The sequence below is a fragment of the Babylonia areolata genome, chromosome 12 (assembly GCF_041734735.1).
Source record: "Babylonia areolata isolate BAREFJ2019XMU chromosome 12, ASM4173473v1, whole genome shotgun sequence".
Classification (NCBI taxonomy): domain Eukaryota; kingdom Metazoa; phylum Mollusca; class Gastropoda; order Neogastropoda; family Buccinidae; genus Babylonia; species Babylonia areolata.
Window position 1 is genome coordinate 2,594,688 of NC_134887.1, and position 15,668 is coordinate 2,610,355.

A 15,668-nucleotide genomic window follows, 5' to 3' on the forward strand; every position below is an offset into this window, starting at 1 on the left:
CTGGTCACCAAACACTGTGCCACACCCCACATATCTGTTAGTCCTGGTCACCAAACACTGTGCCACACCACACATATCTGTTAGTCCTGGTCACCAAACACTGCATCACACCACACATCTCTGTTAGTCCTGGTCACCAAACACTGCATCACACCACACATATCTGTTAGTCCTGGTCACCAAACACTGCATCACACCACACATATCTGTTAGTCCTGGCCACCTAACACTGTGTCACACCACACATATCTGTTAGTCCTGGCCACCTAACACTGTGTCACACCACACATATCTGTTAGTCCTGATCACCAAACACTGTGTCACACCACACACATATCTGTTAGTCCTGGTCACCAAACACTGTGTCACACCACACACATATCTGTTAGTCCTGGTCACCAAACACTGTGTCACACCACACACATATCTGTTAGTCCTGGTCACCAAACACTGCGTCACATGACACATATCTGTTAGTCCTGATCACCAAACACTGTGTCACACCACACATATCTGTTAGTCCTGGTCACCAAACACTGTGTCACACCACACACATATCTGTTAGTCCTGGTCACCAAACACTGCATCACACCACACATATCTGTTAGTCCTGGTCACCAAACACTGTGTCACACCACACACATATCTGTTAGTCCTGGTCACCAAACACTGCATCACACCACACACATATCTGTTAGTCCTGGTCACCAAACACTGTGTCACACCACATATATCTGTTAGTCCTGGTCACCAAACACTGCATCACACCACACATATATCTGTTAGTCCTGATCACCAAACACTGCGTCACATGACACATATATCTGTTAGTCCTGATCACCAAACACTGCGTCACATGACACATATCTGTTAGTCCTGATCACCAAACACTGTATCACACCACACATATCTGTTAGTCCTGGTCACCAAACACTGCATCACACCACACACATATCTGTTAGTCCTGGTCACCAAACACTGTGTCACACCACACACATATCTGTTAGTCCTGGTCACCAAACACTGTGTCACACCACACATATCTGTTAGTCCTGGTCACCAAACACTGCATCACACCACACATATCTGTTAGTCCTGGTCACCAAACACTGTGTCACACCACACATATCTGTTAGTCCTGGTCACCAAACACTGCATCACACCACACACATATCTGTTAGTCCTGGTCACCAAACACTGCGTCACATGACACATATCTGTTAGTCCTGGTCACCAAACACTGTGTCACACCACACATATCTGTTAGTCCTGGTCACCAAACACTGCATCACACCACACATATCTGTTAGTCCTGGTCACCAAACACTGCATCACACCACACACATATCTGTTAGTCCTGGTCACCAAACACTGTGTCACACCACACACATATCTGTTAGTCCTGGTCACCAAACACTGTGTCACACCACACACATCTCTGTTAGTCCTGGTCACCAAACACTGCATCACACCACACATATCTGTTAGTCCTGGTCACCAAACACTGTGTCACACCACACATATCTGTTAGTCCTGGTCACCAAACACTGTGTCACACCACACATATCTGTTAGTCCTGGTCACCAAACACTGTGTCACACCACACATATCTGTTAGTCCTGGTCACCAAACACTGCATCACACCACACACATATCTGTTAGTCCTGGTCATCAAACACTGCATCACACCACACACATATCTGTTAGTCCTGGTCACCAAACACTGCATCACACCACACACATATCTGTTAGTCCTGGTCACCAAACACTGCATCACACCACACACATATCTGTTAGTCCTGGTCACCAAACACTGCATCACACCACACATCTCTGTTAGTCCTGGTCACCAAACACTGTGTCACACCACACATATCTGTTAGTCCTGGTCACCAAACACTGCATCACACCACACACATATCTGTTAGTCCTGGTCACCAAACACTGTTACACACCACACACATATCTGTTAGTCCTGGTCACCAATTACTGTGTCACACCACACACATATCTGTTAGTCCTGGTCACCAAACACTGCATCACACCACACATATCTGTTAGTCCTGGTCACCAAACACTGCATCACACCACACACATATCTGTTAGTCCTGGCCACCTAACACTGTGCCACACGACATATATCTGTTAGTCCTGGTAACACTGTGCCACACGACAGCTGAGCCATGATTCGAACCAGCGCGTTCAGATTCTCTTGCTTCCTAGGCGAACGCGTTACCTCTAAGCCATCTGTTTCTGCATGGTGCTGTGTCCTTGGGAGAGGCACTGCACTCCCATTCTCCTCGCTCCTCCCAGGTGTGAACAGGTTCCTGACTTTGGTCAGGGAAGGGTAAAAGCGGCAGCAGGAGAGAATCCGTCCCCACCTTGCTAAGCCGAGCCCTAGACACAATGGAGTCATGGCCTAGAGGTAACGCATCCGCCTAGGAAGCGAGAGAATCTGAGCGCGCTGGTTCGAATCACGGCTCAGCCGCCGATATTTTCTCCCCCTCCACTAGACCTTGAGTGGTGGTTGGGACGCTAATCATTCGGATGAGACGATAAACCGAGGTCCCGTGTGCAGCATGCACTTAGCGCACGTAAAAGAACCCACGGCAACAAAAGGGTTGTTCCTGGCAAAATTCTGTAGAAAAATCCACTGCGATAGGAAAAACAAATAAAACTGCACGCAGGAAAAAATACAAAAAAATTGGTGGCGCTGTAGTATAGCGACATCCTCTCCCTGGGGAGAGCAGCCCGAATTTCACACAGAGAAATCTGTTGTGATAAAAAGAAATATAAATACAAACAAATATAAATACAATGGACGCAAGTTCACTGCATGCCCTGTAGTGTAAGCTGAGACTGATTTTTTCAAAGAATTAATTGCAACAGTATTCAAAACAAGTTCTGTCGCTTGATAAAATAACAACAAACAACATATCCAAAAAGTAGAAAAAAGTAAGCGTCCTGAGATATAAAAAACTGCAGTTAAAGTGATAAACAAAAGCTCTATTCCGCGCTCTGATCCTGTCGGCGTACCGTACAAACATTCCATCACGCGCGGTGCGTCATCCCCCATATTTGGCAGGCCTGACCTCGCAACCCCGGAGTCTGAAACGATGGCGGCAAATGTGTTCGGCACTGGCGAAAGTGATCTAGGTGAGTAATACTATATTGTTCTTGCAAATTATACACATAATGGAAGTCGTTGGTACTTCAGTGTTTCTTATATATTTAATCGTGTTTCAAGTCTGATGGATAATAAGAGAAAATTCGATGGGAACTTGTGTCTGGCACTGACATATATGGTCGCCGCTTATTGTCAAAAGTTGCTGTGTGTGGGTTTGTGTGTGTGGGGGTGGGGGTGGGGGGTATGTGTGTGCAGGGTGGAGGAGGCGTGCGCATGCGCGCGCACATTTGTGTGTGTGTGTGTGTGTGTGTGTGTGTGTGTTGCTGTGTGTGTGCCGTATGCGTGTGTGCCAGTGTCAGTGTGTGCCAGTGTGTGTGTGTGTGTGTGTGTGTGTGTGTGTGTGTGTGTGTGTGTGTGTGCCATGTGTGTGTGTGTGTGTTGCTGTGTCAGTGTTGCTGTGTGTGTGTGTGTGGTGTGTGTGTGTGTGTGTTTTGCCGCATGTGCATATGTGTATGTGTGCCAGTGTATGTATGTCTGTGTGTGGCTGTATATATATATATATATATATATATATATATATATATATATATATATATATATATGGCTGTTCATGTGTATGTGTGTGTGTGTGTATATATATATATATATATATATATATATATATATATATATATCATGTGTGTATGTGTGTGTGTGTGGGGGGGGGGGGGGAAGATGGTGGATGGGGTAAGAGGAGGAGGGGGGCATAGTTCACTGTAAGTTTTTCACGTTTCAGTTGCCGGAATCAGCAGTTGACCCACATGGTAAGATTCAGCTGAAATCACAAATTAAATAGTCAGATAGTTCTATGACAGTATAAGCTTCCGGTTTTACGTTTTCACTAAATAGCGTTTTTTGTTTGTTTTTTTGTTTTTTTCAGATGTGATTGAGGAAGCATGCGTGCTTTGTGGAATTTCATTAAACTCAGGTGAAGAAGTAGTGAAACAGACCGAAAAAGGCGTCACTGGTTTGCAAAAAGCAGGTCGTGCAAGATGTGACAATAAACGTTTTTACATCGGACAGAGTGTGCACAAATCATGTCGTCAAAATTACTGCAACGTCAATATTATCAAAAGAGATTTGAAAAGGCAGTTGGAAGACAGCAATACACAAGATCAGCCATCTCTTAGATCAAAGAAGACCAAATTTGATATCTCTACTGACTGTCTTTTCTGTGGATGTCCAGCTAAAAGCAGCCAGAAAAAAGGAGATTCTGTATATCAAATCCGAAGCTTCAATTTCCAGTCGCAAATAGAAGAGCACTGTTTGCAACGGGGTCCAGATGACAAATGGGCTGAGAAAATTTTGGGTAGAATCAAAGCTGTTAATGATCTCCATGCTGCAGATGCCTTGTACCATCAGCAGTGCAGTGTCAACTTCAGGACAGGCAAAAACATCCCCCAAGCATATTGTTCTTCGACAGAGGCAGCATGTGCTGTCAAAGGCAGACCAGCAGATGCAAGACGTGCAGAAGCGTTCAGACAAGTAATAGAATATTTCAAAGAGTTTGACGATGAACAGATCACCCTCACAGATCTTTGCAAGAAAATGGAAGAATACCTTGATTCAGATACTTCTTCATACACGGAAAAACACATGCGACAGAAATTAGAAAGCCATTTTGGAGACGAGATCATGATCACCTCCATCAGAGGAAAACATAACGTGGTCACATTCCGTTCAACTGCTGAAAAAATTCTGAACCAGTTCGCAAAATCAAACACAGAAACAGACACAGAAAAAGAAAAACTGAGGATAATCAAAACAGCAGCAAAACTTCTTTTGTCAGACATAAAAGAAGTTGACGCCTCAAGGGAGGAATATCCTACAACAGCAGAAGTATCAGACATTTCAAAGAACATGGAACAGTTACCAACTTCAGTGGTCGTTTTTCTAAGAACACTACTGAAGGGAAAGAAGAATCCAGAATTGAAAATTGCTGCCCTTGGTCAAGCTTTAATGCAAGCAGCACGCCCAAATGTGCTTATTTTACCACTTCAGCTCGGACTTGGTGTGTCCATTCACCATCTGACTGGCTCCAGACATGTTGTTGAACAGCTCCACAGACTTGGTTTTTCTGTATCCTATAATGAAGTCAAACTGTTCGAAATGTGTGCCGCAGAAGAACAAGGTACAGACCTGGTAGGTGTCGATCCCCAAACCAGCTGGATCCAGTTTACTGCTGACAATGTGGATCATCAGATACGGACTTTGGATGGATCTGGAACGTTCCATGGTATGGGCATCATCAGCGCAGCGACCCCTGGCACTAAAGAACGGAAAACGATTCATCGAGATACCAAATTAACTCCACAGAAAATTTCAGCTCTCGGAACAGTGCCAGTTCACTTCTACAATGCCTCTGCAATGGATATATCCCTTACCTATGACATTCTGCAAGAGTTTGCAGTTGAAGATCAGACCAGAAAACTAGATCTGCTGTGGAAAGTGTCCTGGCCTTTAAGATCCCCACGTCCAGGCTGGTCAGGTATGATGCAGGCCATCTGTAATGGTACCTATCCTGGGCAGAGCATGTTCACGTTTTTGCCCATGATAGACATGGATCCAACAAATATGAGCTGCATCTACTCAACTCTTCTTTTCGTCTCATCCTTGGCTAGCAAGTATGGCTGCATACCAGTTCTAACTTTTGATCAACCACTCTGGTGGAAATCCACAATGATTGTTGACAATGAGCCAGCTGACAGTGCCCTGGGGTCCATTGTTCTTCGCCTTGGAGGATTTCACTGTGAAATGAGTTTCCTTGGTTGTATGGGAAGACTCATGTCTGGATCTGGTCTTGAACAGGTGCTGGAAGTGGTCTTTGCTCGCAATTCAGTCATCCATATGCTGAGTGGAAAGTCTGTATCAAGAGCTGTTAGGGGACATTTCCTAGTAGACGCTGTCCTCAATGCTCTCATCGTTTCCATTGCCTTCAACACACCCCTGACCACACACGATCTCACAGATTCTGAAGACAAAGATAATGGATCAGAACCTGAAGGACTATCATCTTCCTCTGCAACTTTGACATCTGATGAAATGCCTGATGTTCTACATCAACATCAACAAGAGATTGAAGACCCTGCCTCTTCAAATGAACCAAAAACTGCTGAGAGTATAAGAGAACATCGAAACTTGCATGCTGTCCTGCTTGTTTTTGACAAGATCCTAAACAAGCAAATTGCTGGAGATCAGTTGGATGACAAGACACATGAAGACCTGAAGGTGGTGGAACATCAACTGACCATGACAAAATCTCGGATGAAAAGTCGTACATCCCAGCTGTGGTTGCAGTACATGGCCATGGTAGACATACTGCGACAGTTTTTGAAAGCAGAAAGGACAGGCAACTGGATGCTTCATCTCCAATCTTTGCAAAAGATGCTCCCATTTTTAGCCGCAACAGGCCACTACCAGTACACCAAGTCTCTTCACATCTATCTTCAGAACATGCAGAAGCTCAAGGATCGCCACCCCACCATTTATGAAGCGTTCATGCGAGGTCATCACGTTCTTCGCAGGAGTGACAGATACTGGGCTGGACTGAGTACAGACTTGGTAATTGAGCAAGTGCTCATGAGGAGTGTCAAATCTGCAGGAGGCCTGACCCGAGGAAGAGGAATGGCAGATTCTCAGCGCACCCAGTGGCTTCTATCAATGCCAGCATGTGCTGACATGAACAACGCATTGCAGGAGGTGACAGGACTCGAATACTGCACCAGTGATCAACATGTAGAGGCCGGAGAAAACAGGAAGGCTCGGGATGATCAGGACATGCAGTCCATTTTGAATTTCCTGATCAACCGTAGCCCCTTTGCGGGTGACGCGTCTCTGAGAAACATCAGCACTGGAGTAACAGCAGATGCCTCTGTGAATGTTGACAGTGCCGAAACAGTCGGCAAGGCTATCCTTGACTCCATGCAGGGAAAATCCGTAAAAGAATTCAAATTTTCTAAAAAGCAACAAGCTGTCACCATGGATGTCAAAACGTGCGCCAAAGTAGATGGGGAGAACATTCAAGTGGATCCTCAGTTACTGTTCCAGAGACTCGTCACAGCTGCTTCTGAACGTGCTGAAGATTTTGACCTTCCTTCAGTCTTTCAGTTTGAACTCAGCACACCTCCTCCTTCTCTCTTCGACCAGTTGGGACTTTTAAGACAGTCCAACAAAGCAACTTTGGCTGATGCCATTGCTACAATAATCAAAGGAAAGATCCAGGAGCAAGACGATGAAGAGAGCGAAGAGGTGTTCGTACTGGATGGTGGTTCCCTCCTGCACAAAATCCCATGGAGAAAGGGGGATTCTTTCATCACCATAGCTAGCACCTACACGACATACATCAGTAATCGCTACAAGAAAGCGACTGTAGTGTTTGATGGCTACGGATCAGGACCCTCAACCAAAGATGCAGCCCACCTCAGACGCTCTGCTGGCATCACAGGTCCAACTGTGCAGTTCACAGCAGACATGCTATTAACGTCAAGGAAAGAAGTATTTCTTTCAAATCGAAACAACAAACAGACATTCATCAACTTCTTGTCTGAAACCCTGACCTCTCACGGTGTCCGTGTCCTGCATGCCAAGGGGGATGCCGATACTCTGATCATAAGAACTGCCTTGCAATGTGCAGCTGACCACAAGACTATTGTTGTCGGAGAAGATACAGACCTTCTGGTGCTTCTCCTCTATCATGTAGCTCAGGACACAAACCCAATTTTCTTCCGGTCCGACAAGCACACTGCTGTGAAAAAAACAGCATGGAACATCCAGAGTGTGGCACGAGTTTTGGGGCCTGAGGTTTGCTATTTACTGCCTTTTGTCCATGCACTTAATGGCTGTGACACAACTTCTGGACTTTTTCGGATTGGAAAAGGAGTTCCACTGAAAAAGCTGTCTGACCCCAACTTTAAAACGCAGGCACATATCTTCTGCATGGCAGGAAAACATCAAAATGACATCATCACAGCTGGGGAGAAAGCTTTGATTTGTCTCTATAATGGTCACAAGGAAGACAGCCTTGACACCCTTCGCTACCAGCGTTTCCATGAGAAGGTGTCCACATGTGTAACCACAGTTCAGATCCAGACCCTACCTCCTACGAGTGCAGCAGCCAAATACCACAGCCTGCGTGTATACCTCCAGGTTCAGGTAATTTATATACAGCTGTGTGTGTGTGTGTGTGTGTGTGTGTGTGTGTGTGTGTGTGTGTTTGTGTGAGTGTGTGTGTTTGTGTGAGTTTGTGTGTGTGTGTGTGTGTGTGTGTGTGTGTGTGTGTGTGTGTGTAGTGGAGAGAATATAGATGTGCGAAAAATGAATATCACAGGGTATAGTGGGGAGAATACAGAAGTGCAAACAATGAATACTATTCTGAACAAACGCTTGACAGTTAAAATACATAATACAAAGTATTAACTGACATTTCTTAAGTCCATTATAATTGTGAAGAAACAGTTGCAAAGCTAATAGTAAAATTCAATTTTCAGGAATGGATCAACCCTGCAGCTGACTTGGCACCAGAGTTCTGGGGATGGCATCTATCTTCCGGACAGCTGGAACCACGACAAACAGACCTTCCACCTGCTCCAGAAGACCTCCTCAAAGTGATCAGATGCAATTGCAAGACAGATTGCAGTTCTAAACGTTGCACATGTCGGAAGCATGGTCTGGGGTGCTCTGTGGCATGTGGTCATTGCAAAGGCCTGGGATGCTCCAATTCACCAACACTGGAGGAAATGGATGACATGGACCTGGCAGATATACCCAGTTAGTTTGACATTCATGACAGCCTGGACAGTGCTTGACTTAATGGTGATATCTCATTCTGCAGTGCGTCTGTGTCAGGAGATACTCAAGGTAAGCCTCTGATCAAAAGTGCATGCTTGCAAGTTGATGTGCATTCCGTTGGACTGACAGGTAAAATATGTCACAGGCAGTATTTTCTTTTCTTTCTTTTTAAAAAGAAATTTTCACCGGATTATGCTTCTGGTTGTGATTCCATTGTAAAATTCGTTTACTGCATGTCGAGAGCTTTCCAACGAGATGCTACATGACTATATTCGGGTGATTCGGAAAAACAAGGTTGAAACCGGGTATGTGATGACGTCACAAAATGAGTTTAAGTACCCGAGGGACATTCCTATCGTTCTACTTTTTTGATATGTTAGAGAGGAACCGTGTTCTGACTTATTCCACCCAAAATAATTTCTGTTGCAATTTGTTCCTTTCTTCACATTTTTTTAGCGTCTACAGACTCGGCTACTGTACAAGGCTATGGGACCTTGAACCTTGAACCTTTAACACTGACTGTGACCACCACTGGCCGACCAGACCAGCGGGAAGGGGGCGGCACTCACTGATGTACGGGTGGTGTGCGGGGAGCAGCGTTGCCATGGCGATGGCCTCTGCGTCGCGGGTGTCGACCTTCTCCACGCTGCAGACGGACAGCAGGGCTCTGCACAGGATCCTGGGCTTGATCACTTTGGAGTCCTCGCCCCCCTTCACCTCCTCCTCCCCCTCCTGCTGGCTCCTCAGGGCAGACAGCTGCACAGCAAAGGTCCAGACAGCTGTCACTGTCACACGCCTACTGACTCACACAGGTCCAGACAGCTGTCACTGTCACACGCCTACTGACTCACACAGATCCAGACAGCTGTCACTGTCACACACCTACTGACTCACGCAGATACAGCTGTCACTGTCACACACCTACTGACTCACACAGGTCCAGACAGCTGTCACTGGCACACACCTACTGACTCACACAGGTCCAGACAGCTGTCACTGTCACACACCTACTGACTCACACAGATACAGCTGTCACTGTCACACACCTACTGACTCACACAGGTCCAGACAGCTGTCACTGTCACACGCCTACTGACTCACACAGGTCCAGACAGCTGTCACTGTCACACGCCTACTGACTCACACAGATCCAGACAGCTGTCACTGTCACACACCTACTGACTCACACAGGTCCAGACAGCTGTCACTGGCACACACCTACTGACTCACACAGGTCCAGACAGCTGTCACTGTCACACACCTACTGACTCACACAACAAAGGTCCAGACAGCTGTCACTGTCACACACCTACTGACTCACACAGGTCCAGACAGCTGTCACTGTCACACACCTACTGACTCACACAACAAAGGTCCAGACAGCTGTCACTGTCACACACCTACTGACTCACACAGGTCCAGACAGCTGTCACTGTCACACACACATACTGACTCACACAGATACAGACAGCTGTCACTGTCACACACCTACTGACTCACACAGATACAGACAGCTGCCACTGTCACACACCTACTGACCTGACTCACACAGGTCCAGACAGCTGTCACTGTCACACACCTACTGACTCACACAGGTCCAGACAGCTGCCACTGTCACACACACATACTGACTCACACATATACAGACAGCTGTCACCGTCACACACATATTGACTCACACATATACAGACAGCTGTCACTGTCACACACATACTGACTCACACATATACAGACAGCTGTCACTGTCACACACCTACTGACTAACACAACAAAGGTCCAGACAGCTGTCACTGTCACACACCTACTGACTCACACAGGTCCAGACAGCTGTCACTGTCACACACCTACTGACTCACACAGGTCCAGACAGCTGTCACTGTCACACACCTACTGACTCACACAGGTCCAGACAGCTGTCACTGTCACACACCTACTGACTCACACAGATCCAGACAGCTGTCACTGTCACACACACATACTGACTCACACAGATACAGACAGCTGTCACTGTCACACACACATACTGACTCACACATATACAGACAGCTGTCACTGTCACACACCTACTGACTCACACAGGTCCAGACAGCTGTCACTGTCACACACATACTGACTCACACAGGTCCAGACAGCTGTCACTGTCACACACCTACTGACTCACAGTTTTCATTTTTCTCAAGGAGGAGTCACTGCGTTCTGACAAATCCATATACGCTGCACCCCATCAGCTAGGCAGATGCCTGACCAGCGGCAATACCCAACACGCTTATTACTCAGGCCTTGACTGCATGCATGTATCTTTGTATGCTAAAGGATTCTGCCGCCGGGACAACTTTGTTGCCATGGGTTCTTTTTCAGTGCGCCAAGCGCGTGCTGCGCATGGGATCTCAGTTCATCGTCACAACTGAATGTCTAGATGCTCAGTTTGATTATCCAGTCACGCCCGGGAGAAAGGGCGAGAGCGGGATTTGAACCCAGACCCTCACTGAGAAGAGGAAAAGCATCTTATCCATTCGGCCACCCTGCTCCTCAGAAACAAGGAAGGTGAATGGCACAGCATGCGTGCAAGTGAAAACATCATCATCAAAAAGTCATTAACTAAAATGGCAGCTGTTAGTTATTCTAGGTCTTCACACAGCTTCCCCACAGTATGCATGCTCAAGACGCTGGGCCTGTTGGGAAGGGGATAATTCAACGTGGGCCTACTTTCACTCTCAGAACTATGGTCTAATAATGGACGCAACAGTATCCTCTGATCTTATGTGTGTGTTGTTCATAACCAGGCCCACAACTCAGGACCACATCAGGGCTGAACAACTCTAAACATTGATCTCGTGGAACCTGAAAAAACCCATAATAAATAAATACAGGGAAAGAAAATCAAACACAAGCACAATCATATTCACGCACACAGATCAAGGACATGCCTCACACTGACCAACGTCCTCATTCGGATGAGATGATAAACCGAGGTCCTGTGTGCAGTGTGCACTTTGAGCATGTAAAACAACACAAGGCAACAAAAGGGCTGTCCCTGGCAAAATCCTGTAATATATCCACTTTGATAGGAAAACAAATATGGGAGGAAAAAAGGAGAAAGAAACAGAGAGAAGGAGACAGAGGAGAAAAAGTGTGTGTGTGTGCTGGTGTGTGTGTATGTCTGTGAGTGATTGCACGTGCAAGTCTGTGTGAGTTGTGTGCATACACGTATTTCAATATTCAGTGTGCACGTGTGGGTTCTGTATGTATGTGTGAGTGTGTGTGTGTGTGTGTGTGTGTGTGTGTGTGTGTGTGTGCGAGAGAGAGAGAGTGTGTATGTGTATGCATGTGAGAGTGTGTGCGTACAAGTGTGTGTGTTTGTGTGTGAGAGAGAGAGAGTGTGTGTGTGTGTGTGTGTGTGCACATGCACCTCCCCAGCACCCCCCCCACCTCACCCAAAAAAAAACAACTCACCCCCACCCCAAAAAACCCACCACCCCCACCCCAAAACCCGTCAAAGTGTGGTGGTGGCGTGCGCGGAGGGAGTCACTCACACTCTGTGTGTCGAGGACGGCCTTGAACTGTGCGACGAGGGCCAGGGCGACCTTGGCCCCTCCCAGCGAGGCGAGCAGCTTGCGCACAGTGGGCCCGGCGGCCGCCCTCACCCCCCAGGAGCGGTGCGTCAGGCAGTGCAGCAGGGCCCCCAGGAAGGGCCGTGACGCCTCCTCCCCCACCCGCTGCGGGAACTCCTGAACCAGGCGCTGCGTCACCCACACCACGCTGCGCAGCGCTGCACGGCACACACGGTGTGAAACGCACATTCACACAACACCTCACCTCAACTGCGCACTGCTGGGCTAGGGGCTGGGTTGTGTTGGGTTGTGTTGTGTTGGGTTGGGATGTGTTGGGTTGGGTTGGGTTGGGATGTGTTAGGTTGGATTGGGATGTGTTGTGTTGGATTGGGATGTGTTGGGTTGGGTTGGGTTGGGATGTGTTAGGTTGGATTGGGTTAGGATGTGTTAGGTTGGATTGGGATGTGTTGTGTTGGGTTGGATTGGGATATGTTGGGTTGGATTTAGGTTGGATTGGGTTGGGATGTGTTAGGTTGGATTGGGCTGGGATGTGTTGGGTTGTGTTGGGTTGGGATGTGTTGGGTTGGATTTAGGTTGGATTGGATTGGGATGTGTTGGGTTGGGTTGGGTTGGGATGTGTTGGGTTGGATTTAGGTTGGATTGGGTTGGGATGTGTTGGGTTGGATTGGGTTGGGATGTGTTGGGTTGGATTTAGGTTGGATTGGGTTGGGATGTGTTAGGTTGGATTGGGCTGGGATGTGTTGGGTTGGGTTGGGTTGGGATGTGTTGGGTTGGATTTAGGTTGGATTGGATTGGGATGTGTTGGGTTGGGTTGGGTTGGGATGTGTTGGGTTGGATTTAGGTTGGATTGGGTTGGGATGTGTTGGGTTGGATTTAGGTTGGATTGGGTTGGGATGTGTTAGGTTGGATTTAGGTTGGATTGGGTTGGGATGTGTTGGGTTGGATTGGGTTGGGATGTGTTGGGTTGGGTTGGGTTGGGATGTGTTGGGTTGGGTTGGGTTGGGATGTGTTGGGTTGGGTTGGGATGTGTTGGGTTGGATTGGATTGGGTTGGGTTGGATTGGATTGGATTCAGTTGGGTTGGATTTGGTTGGGATGTGTTGAGTTGGATTGGATTGGGTTGGGTTGGGTTGGATCGGATTCAGTTGGGTTGGATTGGGTTAGGATGTGTTAGGTTGGATTGGATTGGGATGTGTTGGGTTGGATTGGATTGGGTTGGGTTGGATTGGATTGGATCGGATTCAGTTGGGTTGGATAGGGTTGGGCTGGGATGTGTTGGGTTGGGATGTGTTGGGTTGGGCTGGAAATGTGTTGTGTTGGGCTGGAAATGTGTTGGGTTGGATTGGGTTGGAAATGTGTTGGGTTGGATTGGGTTGGGATGGGTTGGGTTGTGTTGGATTGTGTTGTATGAGCATGACAATGAATGGGAAGGAGACAGATTACAAGGGGAAAAGAAAAGAGAGAAAAAAGACAGAATGAAGAGACGAGAGAAGAAAAAAAGAAAAAACCAAAAGAAAGAAAAGACAACAGAAAGGAGAAAAATGACGTTGGAAGGAACAAAAAGAAACAACAGACAAAATGAAAAAAAAGAAAGAAAAAAAAAGAAAGAAAGAAAGAAAAAAAAGGAAAGAGCCTTCTAAGGATGCTAAGACTATCCTGCTCATTTGCAGAAATTTTACGCATCCTCTGATTTCTCCTAAAACAACAACAAAAATTTGAAGTATCAGCCATTCAGTGGTGTACATCTGACACTGTTCTTTACAGAAAGGCTGACTACACAGAGCCATATCAAGACCACACAACTAAATGAATAAGAAAATTTTGAAAAATTCAAGACAAATGGCATTTAACACATAATGAGGGAAAGCAATACAAACATTTGCCTGTTATGAAGTCAGCACCACTAAAAATCTTTTACTGACTGAACAGAAAAAAAAGCAAACACAACACAGTCCATGACAAATTATCTGAACCATTAACTACCTTTTGGCAAGTACGACAAGTAAAAAAAAAAATTTTTAAACTGACAGTATATCAAATTCTTTATAAGCAAAATAATGGGAGTTAGATAAAAAAAATAATTTAAAAAAATCTAATGACACTGAATGAAATAAGTTAAAAGCAAGACAATCAGAGTCAATAAAAACAAAAAAATGAATTAGCTGTAAGAAAAACAATATGAGCACAAAAAGGAGAGGTTTGTATTATACTCCATGTTTGGTGTTACATATACTTACCATGTCAAACTGATGCAAACTAGGCCTATCGGTTTGCTCTGCTTGGCCAAATTTCGCGCAGCTAACAGTGAAAAGACGAGCAGTCTTGCCCGGTCCGCTCTTAGCCAATCAAACGCCTCTAAAAGCTATAAGCGCTGAATCATTCCTTTAAACATAATCTTTCAGAATAAAAAAACAAAGCTAACCTGAAAACCCACCGGTTCCAACAGGCCTTTGGGTGTGATGAAGCACAGCTGATTGTCTGCAGTCTTCCTCCTCCTACCCACCCCACTTTACCCTTCACTGAAATCATCATGAGGTGTGTGTGTCTGTGGGTGGGTGTTCGTGTGTGCACAAGTGTTTGTATGTGCGCGTATGTGCGTGGGTAGGGTATTTTTGTTCTGTGTGTGTGTGTGTGTGTGTGTGTGTGTGTGAGTGAGAGAGAGAGAGAGAGAGAGAGAGTGTGTGTGTGTGTGTGTGTGTGTGTGTGTGTGTGTGTGTTATTGTTCCTATCTGCAGTTTGTAGTATTGTCTTGATGTACAGATACACATATGTGTTGTTGTTTTATGTGCAGAGGTATATTATCATGCACTATTGTACATGTATTGTTTCATGTAAGGCTGACGAAACAAAGTCTTCAGAGAATCTGCCGTGTAATGTCTGTGTCTAACGCTATGCAGATCACAACAGTCAAGGAGCACGTGTTTCACACTGAGAGGCTGGTGAAGGGGCAGCAAAACAACAAACAGGCAAAGACAAAGACAAAGAAAAAGACAGGGCACTGACTCTCATCGGAGGCAGACGCCAGGAACTTGTCGGCCACAATCCACTGCTTGCCAGGCTCCAGCACCATGCTCCAGAACGGACCCAGCTTGGCCTCTGTTGTCCACACAACCACCATCACCTTCCTCATCATCATCACCATCA

The 15,668-nt window shown here is 46.3% G+C and overlaps 1 protein-coding gene across 2 annotated transcripts in view; it reads right to left on the bottom strand.

Moving 5' to 3' along the window:
- LOC143288319 (stalled ribosome sensor GCN1-like) overlaps positions 1-15,668 on the bottom strand; it is a 119,008-nt gene that overhangs the window by 76,851 nt on the left and 26,489 nt on the right. For both annotated transcript variants that reach the window (XM_076596692.1, XM_076596691.1), the window contains exons 15-17: positions 15,528-15,620; positions 12,487-12,722; positions 9,523-9,709 (exon numbers count right to left, since the gene is read on the bottom strand). In XM_076596692.1, the coding sequence (XP_076452807.1) occupies positions 9,523-9,709; positions 12,487-12,722; positions 15,528-15,620 (516 nt within the window). The remainder of the gene's footprint in view (positions 1-9,522; positions 9,710-12,486; positions 12,723-15,527; positions 15,621-15,668) is intronic.